Below are 24445 nucleotides of genomic sequence, written 5' to 3'. Positions count from 1 at the left end.
CAGTGGCTCTGGGTTTAGGAAGGTTTATGTATGTTTTCAGGCACTCCACAGTGCGTTTAACAAATCCAAAAAAAAGAGACATTTACAAGAAATGTTTCTTTAGTTTACTCAGTCGTGACAGGGTTGGCGGGGAAGCAAAAACTTATTTGCCTGATAAGTTTGGGTTAGGTTGGCTGGATACGTCGATAAACTTGCATCCTTTTCCTGTCACGTCTTTGTCCTGTTCATGTGCATCCAATGAAATCTCAGATCGGAGCGATGGCACTGATCCAACCAATTGAGGCTTTGAACGTATTTGATTCCCAGACTTGAGTGGCGAGGTGCGATTGGATAGAACGTCAAGGAATAAGCCAATGACAGGGTGGCAAGTCAGACAAGTTAACTTGGCATAAAAACGTTGTCGAGGTTGAGGTAACTTACCTTCATTATATTGCTTGGCTAGTAACGTTAGCGCAGGGAACAATATCATTCTTCTTGTTAGGTGCAATTGACTGATTTCTCTGCCCATAGGTTGACTGTTGTATGAGAACGTCTCCCATTGAGGATGAAAAAGATCACATTGTTATTCATTGTGTTGCTGGGCATAGCACACTTTGTGGCGGTCAGTCGAAGTGAAGATGATGCTGGTAAGTGCCTAATGTGTGGAGAGCAATAACGTCAACGTTACCGTTTATGTCAATTAACCCGATAACTATGCTAATCATTGCAGAAATAACTGGTGTTTACCTCAGACAGAAGGGTGTTCCCTTAGCATGCTAGTTGCTGCTGCCATTGCTTGACAGCATGTACGTGCAGTGCACCATCAGGCTAGGAAAATATGCGGTCTGCAGTATTAGCCATTATAGCACAATATTATTTGCTCACCGCTGTTGGCAGCATGCAGAAACTTCCCACAATTTCCCAACACAAAGATTAACGTTAATGTTACACTGGCAGTAATACTGGTGATAGTCTGGTTCATTCTGACTCACGTCTGTGACATCAAGGCGTCGCTCAACGTTATGCACGCAGCTCTGAAGTAGTTGGTAACTTTGCGTTAGTTCAGTCACGAGAACAAGGTAAACCAGACTTCCTCGGGAGTCATTACGTGCACGATCGGTTTCATCTAGTTAGTGTCATGAGTGTTATAACTTTAATCTTGTGTCATCAGATTCAGTAGAGGACATTGGAGAGGAGGACGATGATGGGGATGATGACGAGGACGATGATGAGGACAGCACGGAAGTTAAGGAGGAAAACGGAGTGCTGATTCTCACAGATAGTAATTTTGAGACTTTCATAGCGGACAAAGACACTGTTCTGGTCGAGTTTTATGCTCCATGGTAAGATCGCACTGCTTGGCCTAAAGTAACAGTCAGCTTACTCGATGCATTAATTATAAGATTCACCAGATGTCCATACTTTTTTTGTGGACAGGTGTGGACACTGCAAGCAATTTGTTTCTGAATATGAGAAAATTGCACAGACCCTGAAGGAAAACGACCCACCTATTCCTGTGGCAAAAGTTGATGCCACCAAGGAGAGCACTCTCGGAAGCAGATTTGAAGTTTCAGGGTATCCCACTTTCAAAATTTTGAAGAAGGGAGAAACTGTGGACTATGATGGAGCTCGGGCACAAGAAGGTATGTAATCTGTTTCAATATGTAAGGAACTTCTTTCCCAGTCAATGTTTATGATCGTATTCAAACAGTTGACGACCTACGCATGCAACGTGTTGTTAAAAGTTTGCTGTTAAACTTTATGACCCACTCGTAATGGCCAGTGCCTGATCGTAACATCTCTTTCATTTCTGAACGCAGCCATTGTGGCGAAGGTGAGAGAAGTCGCACAGCCAGACTGGAAGCCACCACCAGAGGCCACGCTGGTCCTTACGAAGGACAACTTCGATGACGTGGTCAACGAGGCCGACATCATCCTGGTGGAGTTCTATGCCCCGTGGTGAGTTCTATGCCCCGTGGTGAGTTCTATGCCCTGTGGTGAGTTCTATCAGAGAGGGTTAAAGCGGAGCGTCAATAATTAAGGATCTTTGGTTCTATGCCCTGTGGTGAGTTCTATGCCATGTGGTGAGTTCTATGCCCTGTGGTGAGTTCTATGCCATGTGGTGAGTTCTATGCCATGTGGTGAGTTCTATGCCCCGTGGTGAGCAGCGGGATTTGGTCACCTGCTGTATGACGTTTTCCTTTAGCAACGTTCTTGCAGTAAGTGCTCTATGTGCACACTTGCAATCAAAGGAACCTGGAGCTGCACTAAGAGCTCATTAAGACTGAGTCTGTTACAGTGCAGCGGTGGTGTGCATAGCGGTGGTGTACAGTGCTGGTGTGCACAGTGGTGCATAGTGGTGTTGTGCTGTTCATAGTGTGCATAGTGGTGGTGTACATAGTGTGCATAGTGGTAGTGTACATAGTGGTGGTGTGAATAGTGCTGGTGTACATAGTGTGCATAGTGCTGGTGTGCATAGTGCTGGTGTACATAGTGTGCATAGTGTGGATAGTGCTGGTGTACATAGTGTACATAGTGTGGATAGTGCTGGTGTACATAGTGTGGATAGTGCTGGTGTACATAGTGTGGATAGTGCTGGTGTACATAGTGTGGATAGTGCTGGTGTACATAGTGTACATAGTGTGCATAGTGCTGGTGTGCATAGTGTGCATAGTGCTGGTGTACATAGTGTGCATAGTGCTGGTGTACATAGTGTGCATAGTGTACATAGTGTGGATAGTGCTAGTGTGCATAGTGGTGGTGTGCATAGTGTGAATAGTGCTGGTGTACATAGTGTGCATAGTGCTGGTGTACATAGTGTGCATAGTGGTGGTGTACATAGTGTGCATAGTGCTGGTGTGCATAGTGTGCATAGTGCTGGTGTACATAGTGTGCATAGTGTACATAGTGTGCATAGTGCTAGTGTGCATAGTGGTGGTGTGCATAGTGTGAATAGTGCTGGTGTACATAGTGTGGATAATGTGGATAGTGCTGGTGTACATAGTGTGGATAATGGTAGTGTGCATAGTGGTAGTGTGCATGGTGGTGGTGTGCATAGTGCTGGTGTGCATAGTGGTGGTGTGAATCTGGTGTGCATAGTGCTGGTGTACATAGTGCTGGTTTACATAGTGCTGGTGTACATTGGTGGTGTACAGCCTCATGCCAAGTCATGTACAAGTGCCAAAAAGAAGCACAAAATAAAATGTATGCTAGTAAGGAACTTTCATCTGTCCTTAAATCTCAGAGCCATTATGTTCCGTAATCAGCACGGCAGAAAGGTAAGCATGACCCATGTTTGCTCTGTCCCCCAGGTGTGGCCACTGTAAACGCCTGGCCCCAGAGTACGAGAAGGCCGCCAAGGAGCTCAGCTCTCGCACGCCGCCAATTCTACTGGCCAAGGTTGATGCCACCGAAGAGCCTGAAGTGGCCACTAAATATGATGTGTCTGGCTATCCAACCTTGAAAATGTTTAGAAAGGGCAAGCCTTTTGAATACAATGGGCCAAGAGAGCACTTGGGTAGGTATTTTTGTCTGTTTACTTTTAACTGCTCATGTTTTGCTTCTTGTGGTGTTTGTGAATTGTGTCGTGGTGAATAATCTGTGGTTTGCGTGCTGTCTGTTCAGGCATCGTGGACTACATGAGTGACCAGGCAGGTCCTCCATCGAAGCAAATTCAGTCTGTGAAACAAGTCCAAGAGTTGGTCAAAGATGGAGATGATGCGATCATTGTAGGTGTTTTCTCAAGTGAAGGAGACTCTGCGCTTGAACTATACATGGAAGCTTGTACGTATAACCTCTTACGCCATCGTAACTTTTCCTCTGCTAGATCTAACTGATGACTAACTCTAAATGACAACCCCCCCCCCGCCCCCCCCCCAACCCTTGATCAGTGCCGTGGGTTATAACATAAACCATGAGCTATAATCAATACATTGTTTATTTGTTTGTTTTCAAGGCAATGTCTTGAGAGATGACTACAAGTTCAGGCACACTTTCAGTAGTGACGTGGCCAAGTTTCTGAAGGCCTCATCTGGACAGGTGGTCATTGTGCAGCCGGAGAAGTTCCGCTCCAAGCATGAGCCAGAGTCCAAGTCACTTGCCATTAAGGTGCATTTACGATGCTTGATGTGTGTCATTTCAGCTGTTCCACTGTAGCTTAAACTGGTCTCATAGTGACATATTCTTGCAGGATTCTACATCTTCATCAGAGATTCAAGACTTCTTCAAGAAGAACGTGTTGCCCTTAGTTGGTCACCGAAAACAGAGCAATGATGCCAAGCGTTACACAAAGAGGCCACTGGTTGTGGTGTATTATGGTGTAGATTTTAGCTTTGACTACAGAAAAGGTAAGTGTTGTAGTTGTTATTCCTTTTTTGAAATTGAAATGTACTTTTTGAATTGTTTCCAGACTAGAGTAGGGCTCTTTAGTCTTAAACCCATTTCTCATCTTGACCCCATGATGCTTTAGAAAGAAATGTTTCAAATAACCCACATTTGGACAACTTATTCAGCTGTTCTGCCATTCTGTCTTGTGCAGCCACGCAGTTCTGGAGGAGTAAAGTGTTAGAGGTGGCGAAGGACTTCCCCGAGTACACGTTTGCCATCGCTGATGAGGAAGACTACGCAGACGAGCTGAAGAGCCTGGGGCTGAGTGACAGCGGGGAGGACGTGAACGCTGCTATTCTAGGAGATGGGGGAAAGAAGTATGCAATGGAACCTGAGGAGTTGGATTCCGACGTGCTCAGAGATTTTGTCATGGCCTTTAAAAAAGGTAAGTTGTGAGTGTGTGTGGCTTTTATTTTTTATTTTTTTTATATATACGTACATATAAATAGAAATGGGTTAAAGTAAATGTTTGTTTAAAATTTGAACATGTATATTTCTTGCCAACTGTACAGTGGGAAGTATTTGAACCCATGCTAAAGTTGACTTTTTAAAATTGTATCGTACATAAATGAATGTTCTTCCTTAAAATACAGGGGACATAAATGTTTGACCCCTATGTTAAATTCACACAGAATCAGGAAGATCAGGAAGGCCAGCAATTTCATGGATCCAGGATACTATACATCCTGATAAGTTCTCTTGGCCTTTGGAATTAAAATAGCCCCACATCACCACATACCCTTCACCATACCTAGAGATTGACATGGTGTTTTTTTCAGTTAGCCTATTAGCCTGGTTGATGCTCCATAGCCCCTTTCAGAACGTCGGGCCAAAGCCGAGCTAGCCAGGCCGTGCCAGGGATCATTTCTTTCACACCTCTTGGCGCGGTGCTAACTGGGGCCACTTCGGGGCTATCTTGGTGCCCCAAAAGATGATTTTTATATTCCTCTTTTTTAGTCAACTTTAGCTTGGGTTCAAATACTTATTCTCCCCACTGTATCTCTGACTTCTGAGTGGTCGGTGATGTATGTATCTTATCTCCATATTTGCAGGCAAGCTAAAACCAATTGTTAAATCGCAACCCATTCCAAAAAGTAACAAGGGACCAGTCAAGGTTGTGGTTGGCAAGACCTTTGACGAGATCGTCATGGACAAAAAGAAAGACGTCCTCATAGAATTCTATGCCCCTTGGTGCGGACACTGTAAGAAGATGGAGCCTGACTACATCGCTCTGGGCAAGAAGTACAAGAATGAGAAAAACTTGGTCATTGCTAAAATGGATACTACTGCCAATGATGTGCCTCACGACAGCTTCAAAGTGGAGGGCTTCCCAACAATATACTTTGCGCCCAGCAACAAAAAGGACAGTCCTATCAAATTGGAAGGAGGCCAACGAGATGTGGAGGCGCTCAGTAAATTTATAGAGGAGCATGCTACAAAGTTATCACAAAAAGATGAACTTTAAGGGTTTTTGAAGGACCATGAACTGCAGTTTCTGGGACAATGAATTAACTTCCAGAAAAAAAAGTGGTGATTTGATGCGGTTGTAACAGTTGTTACTGACATGTTCTTTTTTCCATTGCGGAAGCACGCACTGTATACAAAATTTCTAAGTTCTTTTTAAATAAAATGTTAAAATGTGAAGGAAGTCTCGTTTAACTGTATTCAAATCTGAAATTCTAACAGGGTATCACCAGCCAATGCCATACATTCTAAGGTCATACCATTTGATCAGTTACAGCCAGGGAGAATTAGTAATCGAGGGTCATTATAGTAGTTTATAGAATGTAATACGATGTACGTTTTATTTATTTATTTTATGTAATTTCCAGATGCCATATTCTGATATCTCTGCACTTAATCAAACAGATCCTCCCTGGTCAATATTCATATTAATCAAATTAATCTGATAATATTATTCATTATCAAACTCATTTGATTATGTTTTATTGTTGTAAGTAAAATGCTGATCAAGATGGTCTCTGCTATTTACCAGAGGTCTGTCTCATGCCATTAGAAATTAAAGAATTGTTTTCTTGTCGCTGCACAGTTGTAGACACAGCACAGAAGCATTCGATGGAAGTGAATTGTATTAGTAAGCAGTATGCTCCATAGATTATACATGCTGATGTCACTGTAGTTTCAGTGGATATGGTCCTCGTGTGGGTGGGACATAATAAACCGAGTGACCTCGGTGCATACATAGGAGAAGTGAAAACATCGAGGGCAAAGAGATTAAGGCGCTGCATAACATCTAATTGAAAATCTCTGCTAGTGCTGCACCATGGCAATTACATATGCTGATTGAGAATTACGCACAGCATTTACTCTTATTGAATGTCGTCCTGCATTATGTATAGCAGCGATGTTCATCTTGTCTTACACCGAACATCGAAGAATGGCACCCTCCTTGCCACTAATAACAGGGACCTGTAATCCTAAAATGCATTATTTATACATTAAACTGGCCAGACGTTTGTCTTGGTCAAAAATCCGTTCGCTGCTCTACCTCAAGAACAAAGAGAAGTTCTCCACATGTCCCCCACACCGGGGCCCCCATAGCAGAACCGTCTCTGATTGGCTCAAGGCATGTTATCGACTGACCAGTCGGATCTCTCGGCATTGAGACGCTAAAATATCACTTGTTATGATTGGACAATATGTTTGGCGCTCGATGAATCTGCAGTGTTCGAAGTGGGCGGCGAATTCTGAGTGAAAGAGACGGCGATAGAAGGTTGGAATAGTTATTCAAACGGAAATATTGATATTGAGCATAATCACAGAGAGCACATGAACAATTCTGTACAGTCTGACCGACTACTATTTTTATAACAGTAGAATAACTAACGACACGGATTCCAGGACAAACATAACCATTTGTTTTGTATATTGAGTTAAGCTCGCCGGTATTGGCTGTCGCGGACGCGCGGAGGTGAAACGACCCCCCTTTTTGCTAGCTCTGTCGGCTAGCCACTAATCTCGAACTGGCGGGTTTAGACACAGATCTCAGGTTATTTCTTTGAATGTGGAGTAGACCCCGCCTGCAGGTAAGAAAACCCGGGAAATGCAGTATTTTGTTGCAACTGTCAGTTTCAACGTAGCTGTTGGTTTGCGTTATTGTGTTTAATGAGATGTTAGCAGGATAGCACTTAGCTTCTGCTAACACTTTCAAATTGAGATACCGGGAGGGCTATCATTTGTACTATGAATCTGGCAGTTTGACTGAGAAGACACAGTTATTGCTTGGCTTCAACTTGGTCGGTAAGCGGGTAACGAAAGTTACTTATGCTGACGTTAGCTGGATTTTGTCAGACAGAAGACAAAGTTAGCGACAGTTGACTTGACACCCCCGAATTGTCACGCGGTTTTAAAATGGATAGCGTTTGCTAACGTTAGCGTGAAGTTAGTACGATATGATAGCTCGCTAACATGAATTCTCCATATATTCTTCCTGTAACAGTAGCCATTTCCTAAGATAATACTAGCCACAATTCTACCCGGTTGTAGTAGTACTCATTGTTGTGATTGTGGAATGGAAATTGTCATGATTAATGTTACATACTTATCTGCCAGTTTACAGTTTTTTTTCCTTAACTAGAACTATCTAGAGATGGTAACGTCAATGTTAAGATAGAAAGGAAGGCTCCGTTAGCCAGTATGGTAGCCAAATTGACACTTCAATTGTCATTTCAGATAGCCTAGGTTGTTATTATTAAGTTAGTTAGCTAAAGTGGCTGGCTTACTTCGCGGGTCTGTAATTAACTAGATACTTCAACGATTAACGTCAGTTATTCTGCCGGAAATCCAAAGAGCAAGCCAGCGTTAACGTTACAATTATCGGTTAGCTTGTGACTTGGCCAGATAAATTCTTTAACGCTAACGTTACGCCATTGTCGAGCAACATAAACCTCAACGATGGAACAAAAAGAACAGGCTTGGTAGATCAATTAATTTCACTAACGTTAACCTTGTATCCTCATCAGATACTCAGTTACCGAAACGTGTGTGTTCTAGCCTTAGGTAGTCGGTTAGTTGACAGATATTAGTCGAAATCTGTTCTTAAAACTTGAAAATGTAGCCTACCGGTAGTCAGAAAATGATAGATTCGAGACAACAGGTCCTCATCGAGCTCAGAGACGCTGCATTACAGCTGATGCCTTTTTTTGGTAAGACACAATAATTTAATTTATTTGAAAATTCGTTTAGAGATGTTTCGCTCAGGCTTAACAAACGAATTTCACGTTACATTTTGAAGGATCCGTCCACTACTAACGTTGATCACTAGGACAAAACATTCCGAGAGGGTAATGAGTTCAGTGTAGCTACCTCGCTGGCTAGCGGTTTGACTGTCAAGCCAGGCAATTATTTAGGCAAGCTTGCTCTCTACAGCGACGCTCTCTTGAATCTGTGAATGTTGAATCACAATTATTTTCAAATAACCTCACTACTACAGAGATGTGCATGATCGTTTGGTGTAGCTATGTATTGATTGTTATGCTGCCTAGGCTATCTAGCTTTGCACTGTGGAAAAGTCCCTTGTTTGACAGTAGGGGCGCTACATCAGTACCAAGTTCCTCGGTGTCTGCTTGTGATTTTTCCAGCACACATGCTTGCTGTTAACACATTTTGGTTCAGCAGTTCTAAGAAGTGTCTATCAGTTGATTTGCATCACATAGGCGATCATTTTAATAGTGTTGACAAAGGAACTTGGGGATGTTTCCAGATCTGACACTGATACTGTGATGTGTGTTGGCTTTCATCCTCCTACACAGCAGGAAATGAAACGCATGTGCATTGTACAAGTAACCTGACATTTTTATAGAAAACCAGTCACTTTTGCACTGGTGACTGACTGTGCACTAGTGTTGCCATTCACTGGTTAGTTTTGAACCAGCAACAGCCTCAGTCCAGTGCCACTCTTGTCCCCCCCCCCCCCCCCCAAAAAAAAATGGTTACAGTAGAGTAGCTGTTCCTGTTTATTTTAGCATGAGCTTTAGAGTACACTTCACTCATTTCTTTCCGTTGCTTATAAATGTCATCCATGTTACCCAATCCAAAGTTGTCCACCTCTGATCTCTCGCCTGCGTGTCCTGATGCCGCAGGGTAGCGATGGGCTTGACCGGGAAGAGATCTGAGAAGCGCCCCGTGTGCTGGCGGAAGCGGGTGAAGTCTGAGTACATGCGCCTGCGCCAGCTGAAGCGCTTCAGGAGGGCCGACGAGATCAAGGTGGGTACCAGACACCGACCTATCGCTCAGGTGTTCTGTCGAGCTCCGCAGAAGGTAGGAGCACATCAGCTGTTTAAAACACTTGAGCCCAAATGGGTGAGACTTGAGCCTGGGTTTTTAGTGAGTACTTGGACCCAAATGGGTGAGACTTGAGCCTGGGTTTTTAGTGAGTACTTAGACCCAAATGGGTGAGACTTGAGCCTGGGTTTTTAGTGAGTACTTGGACCCAAATGGGTGAGACTTGAGCCTGGGTTTTTAGTGAGTACTTAGACCCAAATGGGTGAGACTTGAGCCTGGGTTTTAGTGAGTACTTGGACCCAAATGTGGTACAGATGCTGCAGTCGATACAGATGCTGCAGCTCCACCTCCATACCGTTTTAGAGAATTCTGTATTGATCGTATGTATCAAAGGCTAAGAGTAAGAGAGAGCAGTCTACTCCCTCTCTTATCGATGAGTACATGTGCATGTTGTTGTTCTTGCGTAGAGCATGTTCAATTCCAACATGTGCTCTAACCTGTGCATGTTGTTGTTGTTGTTGTGTAGAGCATGTTCAATTCCAATATGTGCTCTAACCTGCGCATGTTGTTTCTCTTCTGTAGAGCATGTTCAATTCCAACAGGCAGAAGATCATGGAGCGTACGGACATCCTCAACCAGGAGTGGAAGACGAGGCGGATCCAGCCTGTGCACATTATGACGTCCGTAAGCTCCTTACGGGGGACAAGAGAGGTCAGCACTGCAGTTTTATTAAACCCCCCCCCCCCCCCCCCGACATGGTCCACACGCCTGCCTCACTGTTCAGAGTGCTTGTCTCTAGTGTGCTGTCTGTGATGACTCAGCTTGTAGTTCACGAGGGTGGGAAAGCTAGCTGACTAAAGTGAACAACACCATGTTGCACTAAAACTATGTTGGAAGCCAGCTGTGATTAGATCACTAGTTTGGCTGTGACTAGATCACTAGTTTGGCTGTGATTAGATCACTAGTTTGGCTGTGATTAGATCACTAGTTTGGCTGTGATTAGATCACTAGTTTGGCTGTGATTAGATCACTAGTTTGGCTGTGATTAGATCACTAGTTTGGCTGTGACTAGATCACTAGTTTGGCTGTGACTAGATCACTAGTTTGGCTGTGATTAGATCACTAGTTTGGCTGTGATTAGATCACTAGTTTGGCTGTGATTAGATCACTAGTTTGGCTGTGATTAGATCACTAGTTTGGCTGTGATTAGATCACTAGTTTGGCTGTGATTAGATCACTAGTTTGGCTGTGCAATTAGGTGATGGGGGGGGGGGGGGGGGGGGGCTGCATTGACTCTGTGCTTGCTCAGTGGTTCTCTTTGCAGCCCTTGCATTTATCACTGATGAATCGTAATGTGGCTTGACGTTGACTCTGTTGGCCTGCGTTCTGCCTCCTCCTCTTGACGTTGACTCTGTTGGCCTGCGTTCTGCCTCCTCCTCTTGACAGCCCACATATCATCTTCTGCCCTCTCCTCGGGGGAGCTGTGTTGTGATGTCACCGATGTACCATAACAGTAAATCAGTGTCATTTATCTTCACCCGCCAGTGCACTGTGGATAGCGGCTTTTCCGAGTTCTCCAGGCAAGTGATTCCTCTGAAGACGCTGAACGCCGTCGCCTCCGTGCCGGTCATGTACTCCTGGTCGCCCCTTCAGCAGAACTTCATGGTAAAGCTGCCGCAGTGCCACGTGTTCGTTAATGCCGCTGTGATCATCAAATCATGCTTCTGAACTAGGACCATCTCTTTAGAGTGGCAATTGGGTTTAGTGTAGACACATGACGCATGATGCTCTCTGGTCTTGTAGGTGGAGGATGAAACGGTTTTGCATAACATCCCTTACATGGGGGATGAAATCTTGGACCAAGACGGCACCTTCATCGAAGAGCTCATAAAGAACTATGATGGCAAAGTTCACGGAGACAGAGGTACGTGTAGGTTAACTAAACGTGTTTACTTTGCTTTATTCATTTGTGTCTAGCTTGCATATCCATTGTGAGATGGGTTGATTTCACAGGCCAGGGGCCGGTTCCACCAACTGGCCTTTGCTTCGCCTGGTCCTAACTGCTAAGTTGGTCTGACCAGTGTTAGCTTGAGTTGAATTTATGTCAGTTGCACCAACTGATGCCTAGAGTTAACTCCGCCCGGTCTTTGCATTCATGTGAATGCCTATAGAACAATGACTGCAAGCATTAATTGGCCTGTTGCAAAGATTCTTTGTCGTCTGGTATGGCAACCACAGCCTTCTTCGGAACGCTGAGTTAAGACCAGGCTGGGCCCCGTTGCCATGGCCCTAGGACATTAGCTTTGCTTCTCTTCTTTTAAAGTGTGACTTCATAAACAATGAGATCTTTGATTTTTTTTCTTTTAGAGTGTGGCTTCATAAACGACGAGATCTTTGTTGAGCTGGTCGGCGCACTCAATCAGTACAGCGACTATGAGGATGACGATGAGGAAGATGACCAGCAGGACTTTAAGCTGGAGAAGGTGGAGAACTGTGATGGAAAGTATGAGACCGAAGACTCCCACAAGGACCAGCAGGGCAACTCCGAGAGTGAGTTGGATTAGACCGACCTGTGGAAATCTCAGCAGCACTGCATCACACCCTGGCTTTGACTTTGGTCAATTGCTTTTTGTTTGTTTGTTTTTAAATGCTGCCATGCTGAATTGTTTGTTGTTTGTGTCACAGGTAGAGCCAACGACTCTAAGAAGTTCCCCTCAGATAAGATTTTTGAGGCGATCTCCTCCATGTTCCCCGACAAAGGCTCCACCGAGGAGCTGAAAGAGAAGTAAGAGTCGCTGTGCCCTCTGCGCAGCTGCTGACCGCTGATCACCACTTCCTTTTGCACTGATCTACCCCCCCCCCCCCCCCCCCCCACACACACACACACACATTAATATAAATATCACAAATGCAAACACAGAGGGCAAGTTCTACACACACACACACACACACACACACACACAATATTAATATAAATATCACAAATGCAAACACAGACCTTCCAGAAAGTCTTTTGTAATCATGTCTGTAGAAAAGCAGTGTTGGTGATTCTGTCAGAGCGTGTGTGTGTGTGTGTGTTTGTTTGTTTGTGTATGTATGTATGAAGTGAAAGTGTGTTGTGGTTGGCGTCTCATCCCCCCTCTGCTGTGCTCTGCTCTGCTCTGTGCTGCAGGTATAAAGAGCTGACGGAACAGCAGCTTCCTGGAGCTCTGCCGCCCGAGTGCACCCCCAACATCGACGGCCCGAACGCCAAGTCTGTTCAGCGCGAGCAGAGCCTGCACTCCTTCCACACGCTCTTCTGCCGCCGCTGCTTCAAATACGACTGTTTCCTCCACCGTGAGTGTGTGTGACCCTTCTCATCCATTTCCTTACCCATATTGTCAAAAATATTAGTTTGGTGTTAAAACGTTCATAGCCATGAGTCAATGGTTGTTTGCCATAGTGTGATGTTCATTCATAGTGTGATTGTTTTATGTGTTTATTGATAAGCTTAAGATGAGGGTTTTGACTTTGTGTCTTTTTGCTTCGTGATCCCGCAGCTTTCCATGCCACCCCAAACACGTACAAGCGCAAGAATATGGAGAATATGGTGGACAGCAAGCCCTGCGGGGTGGAATGCTACATGTACCTGGTTCAGGTAAAGAAGCTGCTCACCTGCGATGCCTCTTTTGAATGTAGTAGATTTCAAGCTCAGACGGTTAGCTTAGAGGTAGCCCAGCATTTAGTTCTTGTGTAGCAACCTCTAATATGTTTAAAGCATAACTTGAATTCTGACTGTAGGATGAGTAACAGGTCCTGCAGAAAGCGGGCAACTTCGGCGTAGCTTTGAATAAAGTTTCACTTTTGGCCACGCTGACACTTCATTGTGATTTAAAAATGTGGAGTATGTTATTTTTCCGCCACTGTATCAATATAGCATAACGTCACAACATAGGGAACTCTTCTTTGTAGATATAAAGGACTCATGCTATTAGCTTTTGTTGGTCAAGACACTAACCAACCTGTGGTTATGAATGCTCTATTCAATCTTAACACCTAACGATTGCACATTGTAGCTCTTAATGTTAACCTGTGCTGTCCTCCCTCGTCAGGATGGTGTAGTGCACTAGTACCCTGTTAATGTTAACCTGTGCTGTCCTCCCTCGTCAGGATGGCGTGGTGCGCGAGTACCCTGTTAATGTTAACCTGTGCTGTCCTCCCTCGTCAGGATGGCGTGGTGCACTAGTACCCTGTTAGTGTTAACCTGTGCTGTCCTCCCTCGTCAGGATGGCGTGGTGCGCGAGTACCCTGTTGGCCCCGTGCCGGAGCGGGCCAAGACGCCGTCTAAGCGGCCGGTTGGCCGTCGCCGGGGGCGACAGCCTAACAGCAGCAGCCGGCCCAGCACCCCCACCGTCAGCACCGACACCAAGGACACGGACAGCGACCGCGAGGGCGGCCCCGACGGACCCGACTCCAACGACAAAGACGACGATGACAAGAAGGACGAGACCACCAGCTCCTCAGGTAGGCAGCGCGAGAGACCAGGTGCCAGGGGTGCCCCTCAAACGCTCTCCTCGATCCTCGATGCTCCGTCCTCAAGGGGCGTTCCCACTGATCTATAACTAACACTGGATAGACTACCCCATTGTTGCTGCCCCATCATTCTTTATCTTGATCAGTGAGGACGAGGATAGAGGAAGGAAGGGAGGGTGTATAAAAGACCAAATGAGAGGCACCCCTTGACTACTCTACTCTAGGAGGAGATGAGGCTTCCTGTAGGCCCACCAGACAATACCATCACTGTGCTTGTGACGTGTCTCTCTGTTGAGGTTTGGTCAATATTTCAATAAGGGCTCTTCAAAAAGTTGTTTTTAATACCTTGATGGCAAAGTCAACCTTTGGTGTGTGTGTAATGTGAAAAAAAATATGTTCAAAAAACAATATGTGTTGGAATTGAGGCAGTTCACTGCACTTCACTTTAAGTAGTGTTCACACAATATCTTTGTTTGATGAGATGGACTGAATGAATGGCCTCCTGGCCTGGCCATCTACTGAGAGGCTACCGAGTACTGACAGGGTTGCTCTAGTTGGATATCTACTGAGAGACTACCGAGGCCATACTGACAGGACTGCTCTAGTTGGATATCTACTGAGAGACTACTGAGTACTGACAGGGTTGCTTTAGTTGGATATCTACTGAGAGACTACCGAGTACTGACAGGGTTGCTTTAGTTGGATATCTACTGAGAGACTACCGAGTACTGACAGGGTTGCTCTAGTTGGATATCTACTGAGAGACTACTGAGTACTGACAGGGTTGCTTTAGTTGGATATCTACTGAGAGACTACCGAGTACTGACAGGGTTGCTCTAGTTGGATATCTACTGAGAGACTACTGAGTACTGACAGGGTTGCTTTAGTTGGATATCTACTGAGAGACTACTGAGTACTGACAGGGTTGCTTTAGTTGGATATCTACTGAGAGACTACTGAGTACTGACAGGGTTGCTTTAGTTGGATATCTACTGAGAGACTACTGAGTACTGACAGGGTTGCTCTAGTTCAGTGGTTCTCAAACTTTTTCTTTCATTCCCCACTTTGATCAAGGGGGCTTTCTCGAGCCCCACCTGTCATCATCACTCTAAAAAAGTAGTAGGTCAAGCTCAAAAATTTAAAATGTATTGACATAATGTCAGTTGCTAAATATAGGCTACATAGGCCTAACAAATAACATTTGACGACAGATTATCACTTCAAAAATAGAGAAAATAAAAATCTAAATCAATGACCAATAATGTCAGTTATTGACAAGGTGTCCATCCTTGCTTAAAAAAAAAGCTGATTTCCAAAAATAAAGAAAAAGGGGCAACAATATGCTACCATTGTGTTATAAATGAAGGTTCACCAATCTCACAACCTCGTTCAAAATCTTATTCAGGTCAGGCCTTGACATGAGCGCTTCCCTGAATGAAACAGTCCGTCCGTTGCGCATCAGGCGCTACCCTCTTTATCACGACGATAGCATTTCTTTTACCTGCTATCGTCTGTGCGCCAACCGAGCAAAGTCCCTCACAGTTTTCCCATTTGATGTCATGTTCTGCCAGGTAGACTAATTGTTGAGATCAATGTTGAATAGTTCATCTGCAGTGGGCCTACTTTTGGCAGACAGATCGTCGGACAGATAGCCAAGATATCCTTCAATTTTACTGCGCTCGTCTCGAACTTAGACGGGTTTTTTTTGTTTCCGCGGCAATTAAAATTCCGACATCAATCATTTTTTTCGGACTATGATTCCAGGACAGACTAACATTTTCATCTGGTCAATGATAGGCCTACAAGAGTCTAGATTACCTTGTTTGTGTTTGTTTTGTGAGATGGAGGTGCATTCTCGTCATTATCAATAAAGGAAGGCACAGGCTTTAAAAAGAAATCTCCGGTTTTTCACGTCAGCTCGCGCCCCACCTGGCATGTCTCTGCGCCCCACTAGTGGGGCGCGCCCCACAGTTTGAGAAACGCTGCTCTAGTTGGATATCTACTGAGAGACTACTGACAGGACTGCTCTAGTTGGATGTCTACACTACTGACAGGACTGCTCTAGTTGGATGTCTACACTACTGACAGGACTGCTGTAGTTGGATGTGTCAAAATGTGACTGTTGTTATCAGACCATTTCGAGCTCCGTTGGGAGTTTACTGCGCTTGGTTGCACACAGCAGGGGGACTAGTGACTATTGATTATTGGACTAGTAGTGACTATTGATTTAGGAGTATTGGACTAGTGACTATTGATTTAGCTTCCTCTCCCAGCAGAGGAGTATTGGACTAGTGATTATTGATTTAGCTCCTTCTCCCAGTAGAGGAGTATTGGACTAGTGACTATCAAAAAGCTCCCTCTCCCAGTAGAGGAATATTGGACTAGTGACTATTGATTTAGGAGTATTGGACTAGTGATTATTGATTTATCTCCTTCTCCCAGTAGAGGAGTATTGGACTAGTGATTATTGATTTAGGAGTATTGGACTAGTGATTATTGATTTAGCTCCTTCCCCCAGTAGAGGAGTATTGGACTAGTGATTATTGATTTAGCTCCTTCCCCCAGTAGAGGAGTATTGGACTAGTGATTATTGATTTATCTCCTTCCCCCAGTAGAGGAGTATTGGACTTGTGATTATTGATTTATCTCCTTCTCCCAGTAGAGGAGTATTGGACTAGTGATTATTGATTTAGCTCCTTCTCCCAGTAGAGGAGTATTGGACTAGTGATTATTGATTTATCTCCTTCTCCCAGTAGAGGAGTATTGGACTAGTGATTATTGATTTATCTCCTTCTCCCAGTAGAGGAGTATTGGACTAGTGATTATTGATTTATCTCCTTCTCCCAGTAGAGGAGTATTGGACTAGTGACTATTGATTTAGGAGTATTGGACTAGTGATTATTGATTTAGCTCCCTCTCCCAGCAGAGGAATATTGGACTAGTGATTATTGATTTAGCTCCCTCTCCCAGCAGAGGAATATTGGCTCCCCAGGATGAGGCTGGTGGTAACCTGACAACTGACCCGCTTCTCATAACCTCTAAATATTCCCAAGGTCATTTCCAAATATTCCCAGGGCTATTTAAAGCCTTCCCAGCGTCCGCTATCACTACTCATGCCTGGGCAGAAGTGAGTCGCTCAAATTTGGCCCGTCGTGTAGGTCTACGCATCTTGTTGCACTGGAAAATGAATGCCCCCCCGAGGCAAATCGGAGTTGTATCATCTTGTTGTTGTTGTTGTTGTTGCTGCTGCTGTTGATGTGTGTTGTTCCCCCAGATGTGAACTGGAGATGTATTGTCTTGTTTTTGCTGTTGTCATGTTGACGTGTGTTGTTCACCCAGAGATGAACTGGAGATGTATTATCATGTTGTTGTTGTTGTTGTTGTTGTTGCTGTTGTCGTGTTGACGTGTGTTGTTCACCCAGAGATGAACTGGAGATGTATTATCCTGTTGTTGTTGTTGTTGTTGTTGTTGTTGTTGTTGTTGTTGCTGTTGTTGTTGACGTGTGTTGTCCCTCCAGAGGCGAACTCGCGGTGCCAGACGCCGGTGAAGCTGAAGCTGAGTGCGGAGCCGGAGGACGTGGACTGGAGCGGCGCCGAGGCTTCACTCTTCAGGGTTCTCATCGGCACCTACTACGACAACTACTGCGCCATCGCCCGCCTCATCGGCACCAAGACCTGCAGACAGGTGAGCTGACCTCGCAACCTCACGCTCCTGCTCTGCTACACACACACACACACACACACACACACACACACACACACACACACACACACACACACACCACTAAAGAACACGGGAGAGATCTGAATAGAGCAGCAGACTCCACCATGGCACTACTCATAGCGTTTTAGAAATGCAGCTGCTCTGGGGAGGGTGTGTCAATGAGTAACACGTTTCTAAACTGTTAACTAAAGTTGTTATATCAATGAGATAGTCGTGAGTTTCGTGTGTTAGTCTGTATGAATGGACGTGGGTTTTTAGATGTCAGTAGATGCTGAAAGAAAAAGAATCCGTTGTTAAACTAGGTAGCCTGTTCGTATCAGCAATGCATTAAAAACGACAAGGTGGAGATTGATTCGTTACTAAACTAGGTAACCTGCTCGTATCAGCAGTGCATTAGGAGCGATAAGGTGGAGATTGATTCGTTACTAAACTAAGTAACCTGCTCGTATCAGCAGTGCATTAGGAGCGATAAGGTGGAGATTGATTCGTTACTAAACTAGGTAACCTGCTCGTATCAGCAGTGCATTAGGAGCGATAAGGTGGAGATTGATTCGTTACTAAACTAAGTAACCTGCTCGTATCAGCAGTGCATTAGGAGCGATAAGGTGGAGATTGATTCGTTGCTAAACTAAGTAACCTGCTCGTATCAGCAGTGCATTAGGAGCGATAAGGTGGAGATTGATTCGTTACTAAACTAGGTAACCTGCTCGTATCAGCAGTGCATTAGGAGCGATAAGGTGGAGATTGATTCGTTACTAAACTAAGTAACCTGCTCGTATCAGCAGTGCATTAGGAGCGATAAGGTGGAGATTGATTCGTTACTAAACTAAGTAACCTGCTCGTATCAGCAGTGCATTAGGAGCGATAAGGTGGAGATTGATTCGTTACTAAACTAGGTAACCTGCTCGTATCAGCAGTGCGCATAAGAGAGCAGCTGCTTCAAGGCTCAAGGTGTCATCAGAGGTCAGCCATCATGTTCAGGAGACCTATGGAGATACTATGAGAGACTGAGGGTCTGACATTAGCCTATGCCCATATGTCCTGACATTAGCCCATATGCCCATATGTCCTGACATTAGCCCATATGCCCTGACATTAGCCTATGCCCATATGCCCTGACATTAGCCTATATGCCCTGACATTAGCCCATATGCCCTGTGTTTCCTTATGAAAGTGGATAAAAAGATATGATGGAGGGGATTTCTGACATTTTAAAACCAGATCCCATTAGAATAAACAATATAGCCCTGGTGTCTTTCAGTAGCTCAGTGTATTTAGATTAGATTTACTGTATTTGTTATTAATTTAAGATACCGCTGAGAACTTTGATCAGTGTCGTCAAAAACCCAGGGTGAAATGTAGGGCAGAAATGATGCAACCCGTGCGTAAAGCGGGGCTGAGAGACAGACAGAGCGGCCGCGTGTGTGTGTGTGTGTGTGTGGAGGCTGGCAGCTACGCGCTTATTGAGCGGCCGCGTGTGTGTGTGCAGCCGTGTGGAGGCTGAGAGACAGACAGAGCGCCCGCGTGTGTGTGTGTGTGTGTGTGTGTGTGTGTGTGTGTGTGTGCAGCCGTGTGGAGGCTGAGAGACAGACAGAGCGCCCGCGTGTGTGTGTGTGTGTGTGTGTGTGTGTGTGCAGGCTGGCAGCTACGCGCTTATTTCTGCGCATTGCATCACCTGTGGAGGGTGCTCATGGTGTTGTCCATGTGTGTCGCAGGTGTACGAGTTCCGTGTGAAGGAGTCGAGCATCATCCCGGCACCTGCAGAGGACGAGGACACCCCGCCCAGGAAGAAGAAGAGGAAGCACAGGTACTGCAGTGGACAGTAGACAGGGGTGTGTGTGTGTGTGTGTGTGTGTGTGTGTGTGTGGACAGGGTAGTGTGTGTGTGTGTGTGAAGTGGAGTGGACAGGGTAGTGTGTGTGTGTGTGTGTGTGGACAGGGTAGTGTGTGTGTGTGTGTGTGAAGTGGAGTGGACAGGGTAGTGTGTGTGTGTAGTGGAGTGGACAGGGCTGTGTGTGTGTGTGTGTGTGTGTGAAGTGGAGTGGACAGGGTAGTGTGTGTGCGTAGTGGAAGGGACAGGGTAGTGTGTGTGTGTGTGTGTGTGTGTGTGTGTGTGTGTGTGTGTGTGTAGTGGACGGGGCCTTCTGGGTAGTGGAGGGGAGGGGTCAGCAATGTAAACAGGCTAGCTGGCTCTTAATCACCACTCTTGTTTGTGTCCCTGCTGTAGGTTGTGGGCCACGCACTGTCGAAAGATCCAGCTGAAGAAAGGTGAGTCCGGATGATTATCACTTGCGCTTTGTAAACTTGGTCTCTGTCTGAACGCGTTCAAACGGTTTTAATATAGATTCATACTAACATTGGTGCATACATATTTTGAGGGCTGAGAACCAAAGGGGCGTAAGTGACATTTTGGTCAAAATTGAGTTATATATATCACCTGAAAGCTCTTGATGAGCTCTCTTAGCTGACAAAAGTATAGAAGTAAAAATATTTATAAATATATAGTTATTGAACAAAAACCAAAGGTCTTTAACTGAACATATAGAAGCAGTTAGATTTGTTTTGGCTCTCCTGTAAAGTTGGTGAAATGTCACTTACGCCCCTTCTCAGCCCAAAATAGAGTGATGTTTGTTATTGTTTTATTTCCATTGTGGAGTATTGTGGCATTAAATGTTTGTTGTTTGTGTATTAAGTGTGCTTTGTTTGTTTGTTTGGTCCGCTCCTCCGCAGATGGCTCGTCCAATCACGTGTACAACTACCAGCCATGTGACCACCCCCGCCAGCCCTGCGACGCCTCCTGCCCCTGCGTCACCGCACAGAACTTCTGCGAGAAATTCTGCCAGTGCAGCTCCGAGTGTGAGTGTGGCATGCATGTGGCGTGAGTGTGGCGTGAGTGTGGTGTGGATGTGATTTGGTGTAGAGGTGTCCGTGGTGGCAACCGACGACCACGTCGCTCGTCATATCTTGTCTTCCTCTCAGAAAGCTGATGAAAGCTGATGAAGCAACAGTAGCCATCCAAACGGGTTCTAGTCAGAATTTGAACACATCTGTTACATCTGTGGACGGGCTGAACGCCATCTTTTTAGAAGGGACTTCACTGCCATTTCCAGTCTTGAGATGTGGTAGAGAGCTAGGAATGTGGTTTTCTCTAAAGGTGTGTGTGTGTGTGTGTGTGTGTGTGTGTGTGTGTCCGTGTGTGCGTGTCCGTGTGTGTAGGTCAGAACCGTTTCCCCGGGTGCCGCTGTAAGGCCCAGTGCAACACCAAGCAGTGTCCGTGCTACCTGGCCGTGCGGGAGTGTGACCCCGACCTCTGCCTCACCTGCGGAGCCGCCGAGCACTGGGACAGCAAGAACGTGTCCTGCAAGAACTGCAGCATCCAGAGAGGGGCCAAGAAGGTGGGTCCACACACACACACACACACACACACACCATCCAGAGAGGGGCCAAGAAGGTGGACACACACACACACACACACACACACACTACAGCATCCAGAGGGGCTAAGAAGGTGGGTCCACACACACACACACACACACACCATCCAGAGAGGGGCCAAGAAGGTGGGTCCACACACACACACACACACACACACACACACACACTACAGCATCGAGAGGGGCCAAGAAGGTGGGTCCACACACACACACACACTCCATCAGAAGCGTCCTGGGTTAAGCGGCGTGTTCTCTCTGCAGCACCTGCTGTTGGCTCCGTCTGATGTGGCTGGCTGGGGCATCTTCATTAAGGAGCCCGTGCAGAAGAACGAGTTCATCTCCGAGTACTGTGGAGAGGTGAGTGACTGTCCTTTATCAGCCACGTTTGGTCAGCGTGGTGGGTTATATGGGGTGTGTGTGTGTGATGGTGTGCTTGATCAGTGAGGTAGGTTATAGTGTGTGTGTGTATATGTGTGTGTGTGTGTGTGCTCATGGCCCAGTAACCTAGTGTGGTCAGTGTGGTGGATTATAGACCATTTCAATCTGTTCTTGGAGGATTTCCGGTTGAAACATTCAAAACCAACACAGATTCTTTGAAATGAAGATGAATCGGACTAGCATAATGCTCTACAAAATGTCAACTTCAGAAAAGAAGAAATAAACGGTCCCCAAGTTGCCATTAGCTCAGTGTTGTGTTCTGTTTGTGCCCCCGGAAATGCCCCAGGAATGCATGTTTATCTCTGCAGTTGGAATGGTCTGGATTGTTTATCCATGATCCCTGACTTGTGTTATTGGTCTGCCTTGCTTTTGAGTGTGCAGTTGTTGGGAAGAATGCAAGGTGTCTTTTAAATGGTGAACGTTTTTCTATAATGCTCTGGATACCAATAAAAAGAAGGAGGAATGGTCCATAGGATGTGTATGACCGCGTGCTTATCACGTAGTAACCTGTTGGAATGGTCCATAGGATGTGTATGACCGCGTGCTTATCACTTAGTAACCTGTTCTGTGTGTCCAGATCATCTCCCAAGACGAGGCGGATCGTCGAGGAAAAGTCTACGACAAGTACATGTGCAGCTTCCTGTTCAATCTGAATAATGGTGAGCAGCGCCTCCGGCCGCGGATACACACGGCGCAACCTGACGTCTTGTGTGGGACTCTCACCATTGTGTTCCTCTTCTGCTCTCTCTACTTAGATTTTGTTGTGGACGCTACCAGGAAGGGAAACAAGATTAGATTTGCAAATCATTCGGTTAACCCCAATTGCTATGCAAAAGGCAAGTTGTCCACTTGTGTTTTTTTTCTCCTTCAGTCTTACATTACAGTCTGCATGATCCTGTTGTAACATGTTTTTCCCTTTTGCAGTGATGATGGTAAATGGGGATCACAGAATTGGCATATTTGCCAAGAGAGCGATACAAACTGGTGAAGAGCTTTTCTTTGACTACAGGTAAGAGGAACATGTGACGTTATGTGTTTATCCCAAACTAAAGGAAGGGGCTTTGTGATTCTTTTGTGTTTTCATGATGTTAAAGCATTGAAACCCTCTCTCTCTTTCCTCCCCCCCTCTCCAGATATAGCCAAGCTGATGCCCTCAAGTATGTGGGCATTGAACGCGAATCGGAAATTCTGTGAAGCCATCTACCTACCTCTTAAACAAAATGCCTTAAGCCTTTCAGGAACTCTCGCCCACCTACATGCATTTCCAGCTGTTTTCTGAGGTGCTTTTCTTTTGTTTTTGCAATAGGGACGGTGAAGCGGGGTCTTCAGAATCGTTGAGTTTTTTTTTTAAAGCCCTTTTTTCTGTCTTTCGTTTGTCTTTCCACTCTGAGCTTTCCTCCTATGGACAGGCCTTCTCTGGGATTCATGTACCATAAGAACTTGAACATTCACTCTGGCGTTTACAGCAGATGGGGTTCCAAAGGATGCTTCTTTTGGGCCTCACAATCCATCTTCTACACTCTTTCATCGTGACCATTTCATACCGCTACTGATGGACTATTCCTATTTTTTTTTTTTGTATTTTTGCTTTCCTTTCTTTACTTTGGACCAAATTTTACAGTTCTCAACGCGTTGCTTTCTCAAGTAAAAAAAACCCACTGTGCACTTACAGTTCAACACCACACAGTTAAGGTTTTTTTTTTGTTTCTGTTCTTTAAAAAAAAAAAGGAAAAAAAAAAAAAGAATGAAAAGACAAGAAACCAAAGTCACTTTTTAAACTCTTGCATGCCACCTTGCAAGAGCCCATAGCACAGAGGCATGCATTTCCTGATGTGCTCGTACACAAGGTCGCTACAGACGCAAGGTCATGAGGCGGAACAGTGTCAACCTTTGCAGTGCCTTCACTCGCTTATACAACACTGTCTAGTTTTATCGTCATCCATCTCCTCTGACTGGAAACACAACACTGAGTTTTGTTAGATGCATGAACAAAAGAGGGTTCAAATAGACCAGAAATCAGGGAACTCTTCATCTTAACAGCATTTTTTTGTGTCAACTGTCAACCAAGCAACAGTGCAGCTAGACGACTAGAGAGCTGAAAAGCAGCTGAATGGGGTTTGTTTAAAGAAAAAAGAAAAAACAAGCAAACAAAATGCAATCACTTAATCAGTGTATAAGGAAGGATGTATTTGGCTGCAAGCAATAATACTGGCTTGAATCATGTTCATAAGACCTTTGAGCTGGAGTGAAGATGTCTGTATTTATTTGTATTGGACTGTGTACACCAGTTATACATTTTTGTAATTTATTGAAAGCTTTCCTAATTTGCTGTGACGACTTAACCAGATAGTGAAGGTTGTTTTGTTTCCCCTTTTCTTTGTTAGCTGGGATGCAGTCAAACGGGATTGTTTTTAAATTATTCATGTAAATTGGTATCCCATGTGCGGTTAAGCCCTTTTTAAACACGTATTTACATTGATACAAACTGATTTCTCCTCTAGTTCTTCCTTCTCCCCCGAGGGTTTGAGACCACTCCTCCTATTTCTGCCTCTTGAGTATCTAAAGGTGCTGATTTCTTACATGTTTACAGGGACTATTGGTGACAAGTGACTCGTAACAACCATGGACATATGTGTTCCGCTGACGTCAGCAGTTTGGGAATAAGAGACCACGTTGAGACGGTCTTAAATGTTTTGACATCATTATTAAACCAGAATTACAACTGAAAC

General features: G+C 45.1%; 2 protein-coding genes across 8 annotated transcripts; both read left to right on the top strand.

Moving 5' to 3' along the window:
- The first annotated feature begins 323 nt into the window (after window positions 1–323).
- pdia4 (protein disulfide isomerase family A, member 4) lies at window positions 324–6009 on the top strand. The gene is made up of 11 exons (XM_062521315.1): window positions 324–411; window positions 511–626; window positions 1151–1322; window positions 1417–1622; window positions 1800–1938; window positions 3291–3496; window positions 3604–3762; window positions 3935–4086; window positions 4169–4325; window positions 4517–4750; window positions 5418–6009. Exons 2-11 carry the CDS (start codon window positions 545–547, stop codon window positions 5828–5830), a joined length of 1920 nt encoding a protein of 639 aa, XP_062377299.1. The 5' UTR covers window positions 324–411; window positions 511–544; the 3' UTR covers window positions 5831–6009.
- A 1060-nt stretch (window positions 6010–7069) lies between these two features.
- Window positions 7070–24444, top strand: ezh2 (enhancer of zeste 2 polycomb repressive complex 2 subunit). 7 transcript variants are annotated; one of them, XM_062522003.1, is made up of 21 exons: window positions 7081–7099; window positions 7265–7412; window positions 9468–9645; window positions 10192–10320; window positions 11155–11274; window positions 11413–11533; window positions 11977–12159; window positions 12295–12394; window positions 12782–12951; window positions 13149–13246; window positions 13875–14112; window positions 17640–17806; window positions 19561–19652; window positions 20069–20112; window positions 20575–20700; window positions 21061–21239; window positions 21540–21635; window positions 22294–22375; window positions 22472–22552; window positions 22641–22725; window positions 22850–24444. In XM_062522003.1, exons 3-21 carry the CDS (start codon window positions 9475–9477, stop codon window positions 22908–22910), a joined length of 2343 nt encoding a protein of 780 aa, XP_062377987.1. In that variant the 5' UTR covers window positions 7081–7099; window positions 7265–7412; window positions 9468–9474; the 3' UTR covers window positions 22911–24444. The 7 variants fall into 7 exon arrangements, with proteins under 7 accessions (XP_062377994.1, XP_062377993.1, XP_062377992.1 ...); XM_062522010.1 differs by having other exon boundaries at window positions 7070–7412; window positions 9468–9591; window positions 12782–12945; window positions 20072–20112; XM_062522009.1 differs by having other exon boundaries at window positions 7070–7412; window positions 9468–9591; window positions 12782–12945.
- The last annotated feature ends 1 nt before the right edge of the window (window position 24445 follows it).

Source organism: Sardina pilchardus, chromosome 19 (assembly GCF_963854185.1).
Source record: "Sardina pilchardus chromosome 19, fSarPil1.1, whole genome shotgun sequence".
Classification (NCBI taxonomy): Eukaryota; Metazoa; Chordata; class Actinopteri; order Clupeiformes; family Clupeidae; genus Sardina; species Sardina pilchardus.
The sequence above is the reverse complement of the archived record's forward strand: the minus strand, read 5'-3'. Positions and strand labels throughout refer to the sequence as shown.

Coding starts and splice junctions, on each gene's coding strand:
- pdia4 (XM_062521315.1), top strand. CDS start 545: ATGAAAAAGATCACATTGTTATTCATTGTGTTGCTGGGCATAGCACAC. Junction 1,623..1,799: donor TGGAGCTCGGGCACAAGAAG/GTATGTAATCTG, acceptor TTCTGAACGCAG/CCATTGTGGCGAAGGTGAGA. Junction 3,763..3,934: donor TGAACTATACATGGAAGCTT/GTACGTATAACC, acceptor TTTGTTTTCAAG/GCAATGTCTTGAGAGATGAC.
- ezh2 (XM_062522003.1), top strand. CDS start 9,475: ATGGGCTTGACCGGGAAGAGATCTGAGAAGCGCCCCGTGTGCTGGCGG. Junction 9,646..10,191: donor TCTGTCGAGCTCCGCAGAAG/GTAGGAGCACAT, acceptor TCTCTTCTGTAG/AGCATGTTCAATTCCAACAG. Junction 21,240..21,539: donor TCCAGAGAGGGGCCAAGAAG/GTGGGTCCACAC, acceptor TTCTCTCTGCAG/CACCTGCTGTTGGCTCCGTC.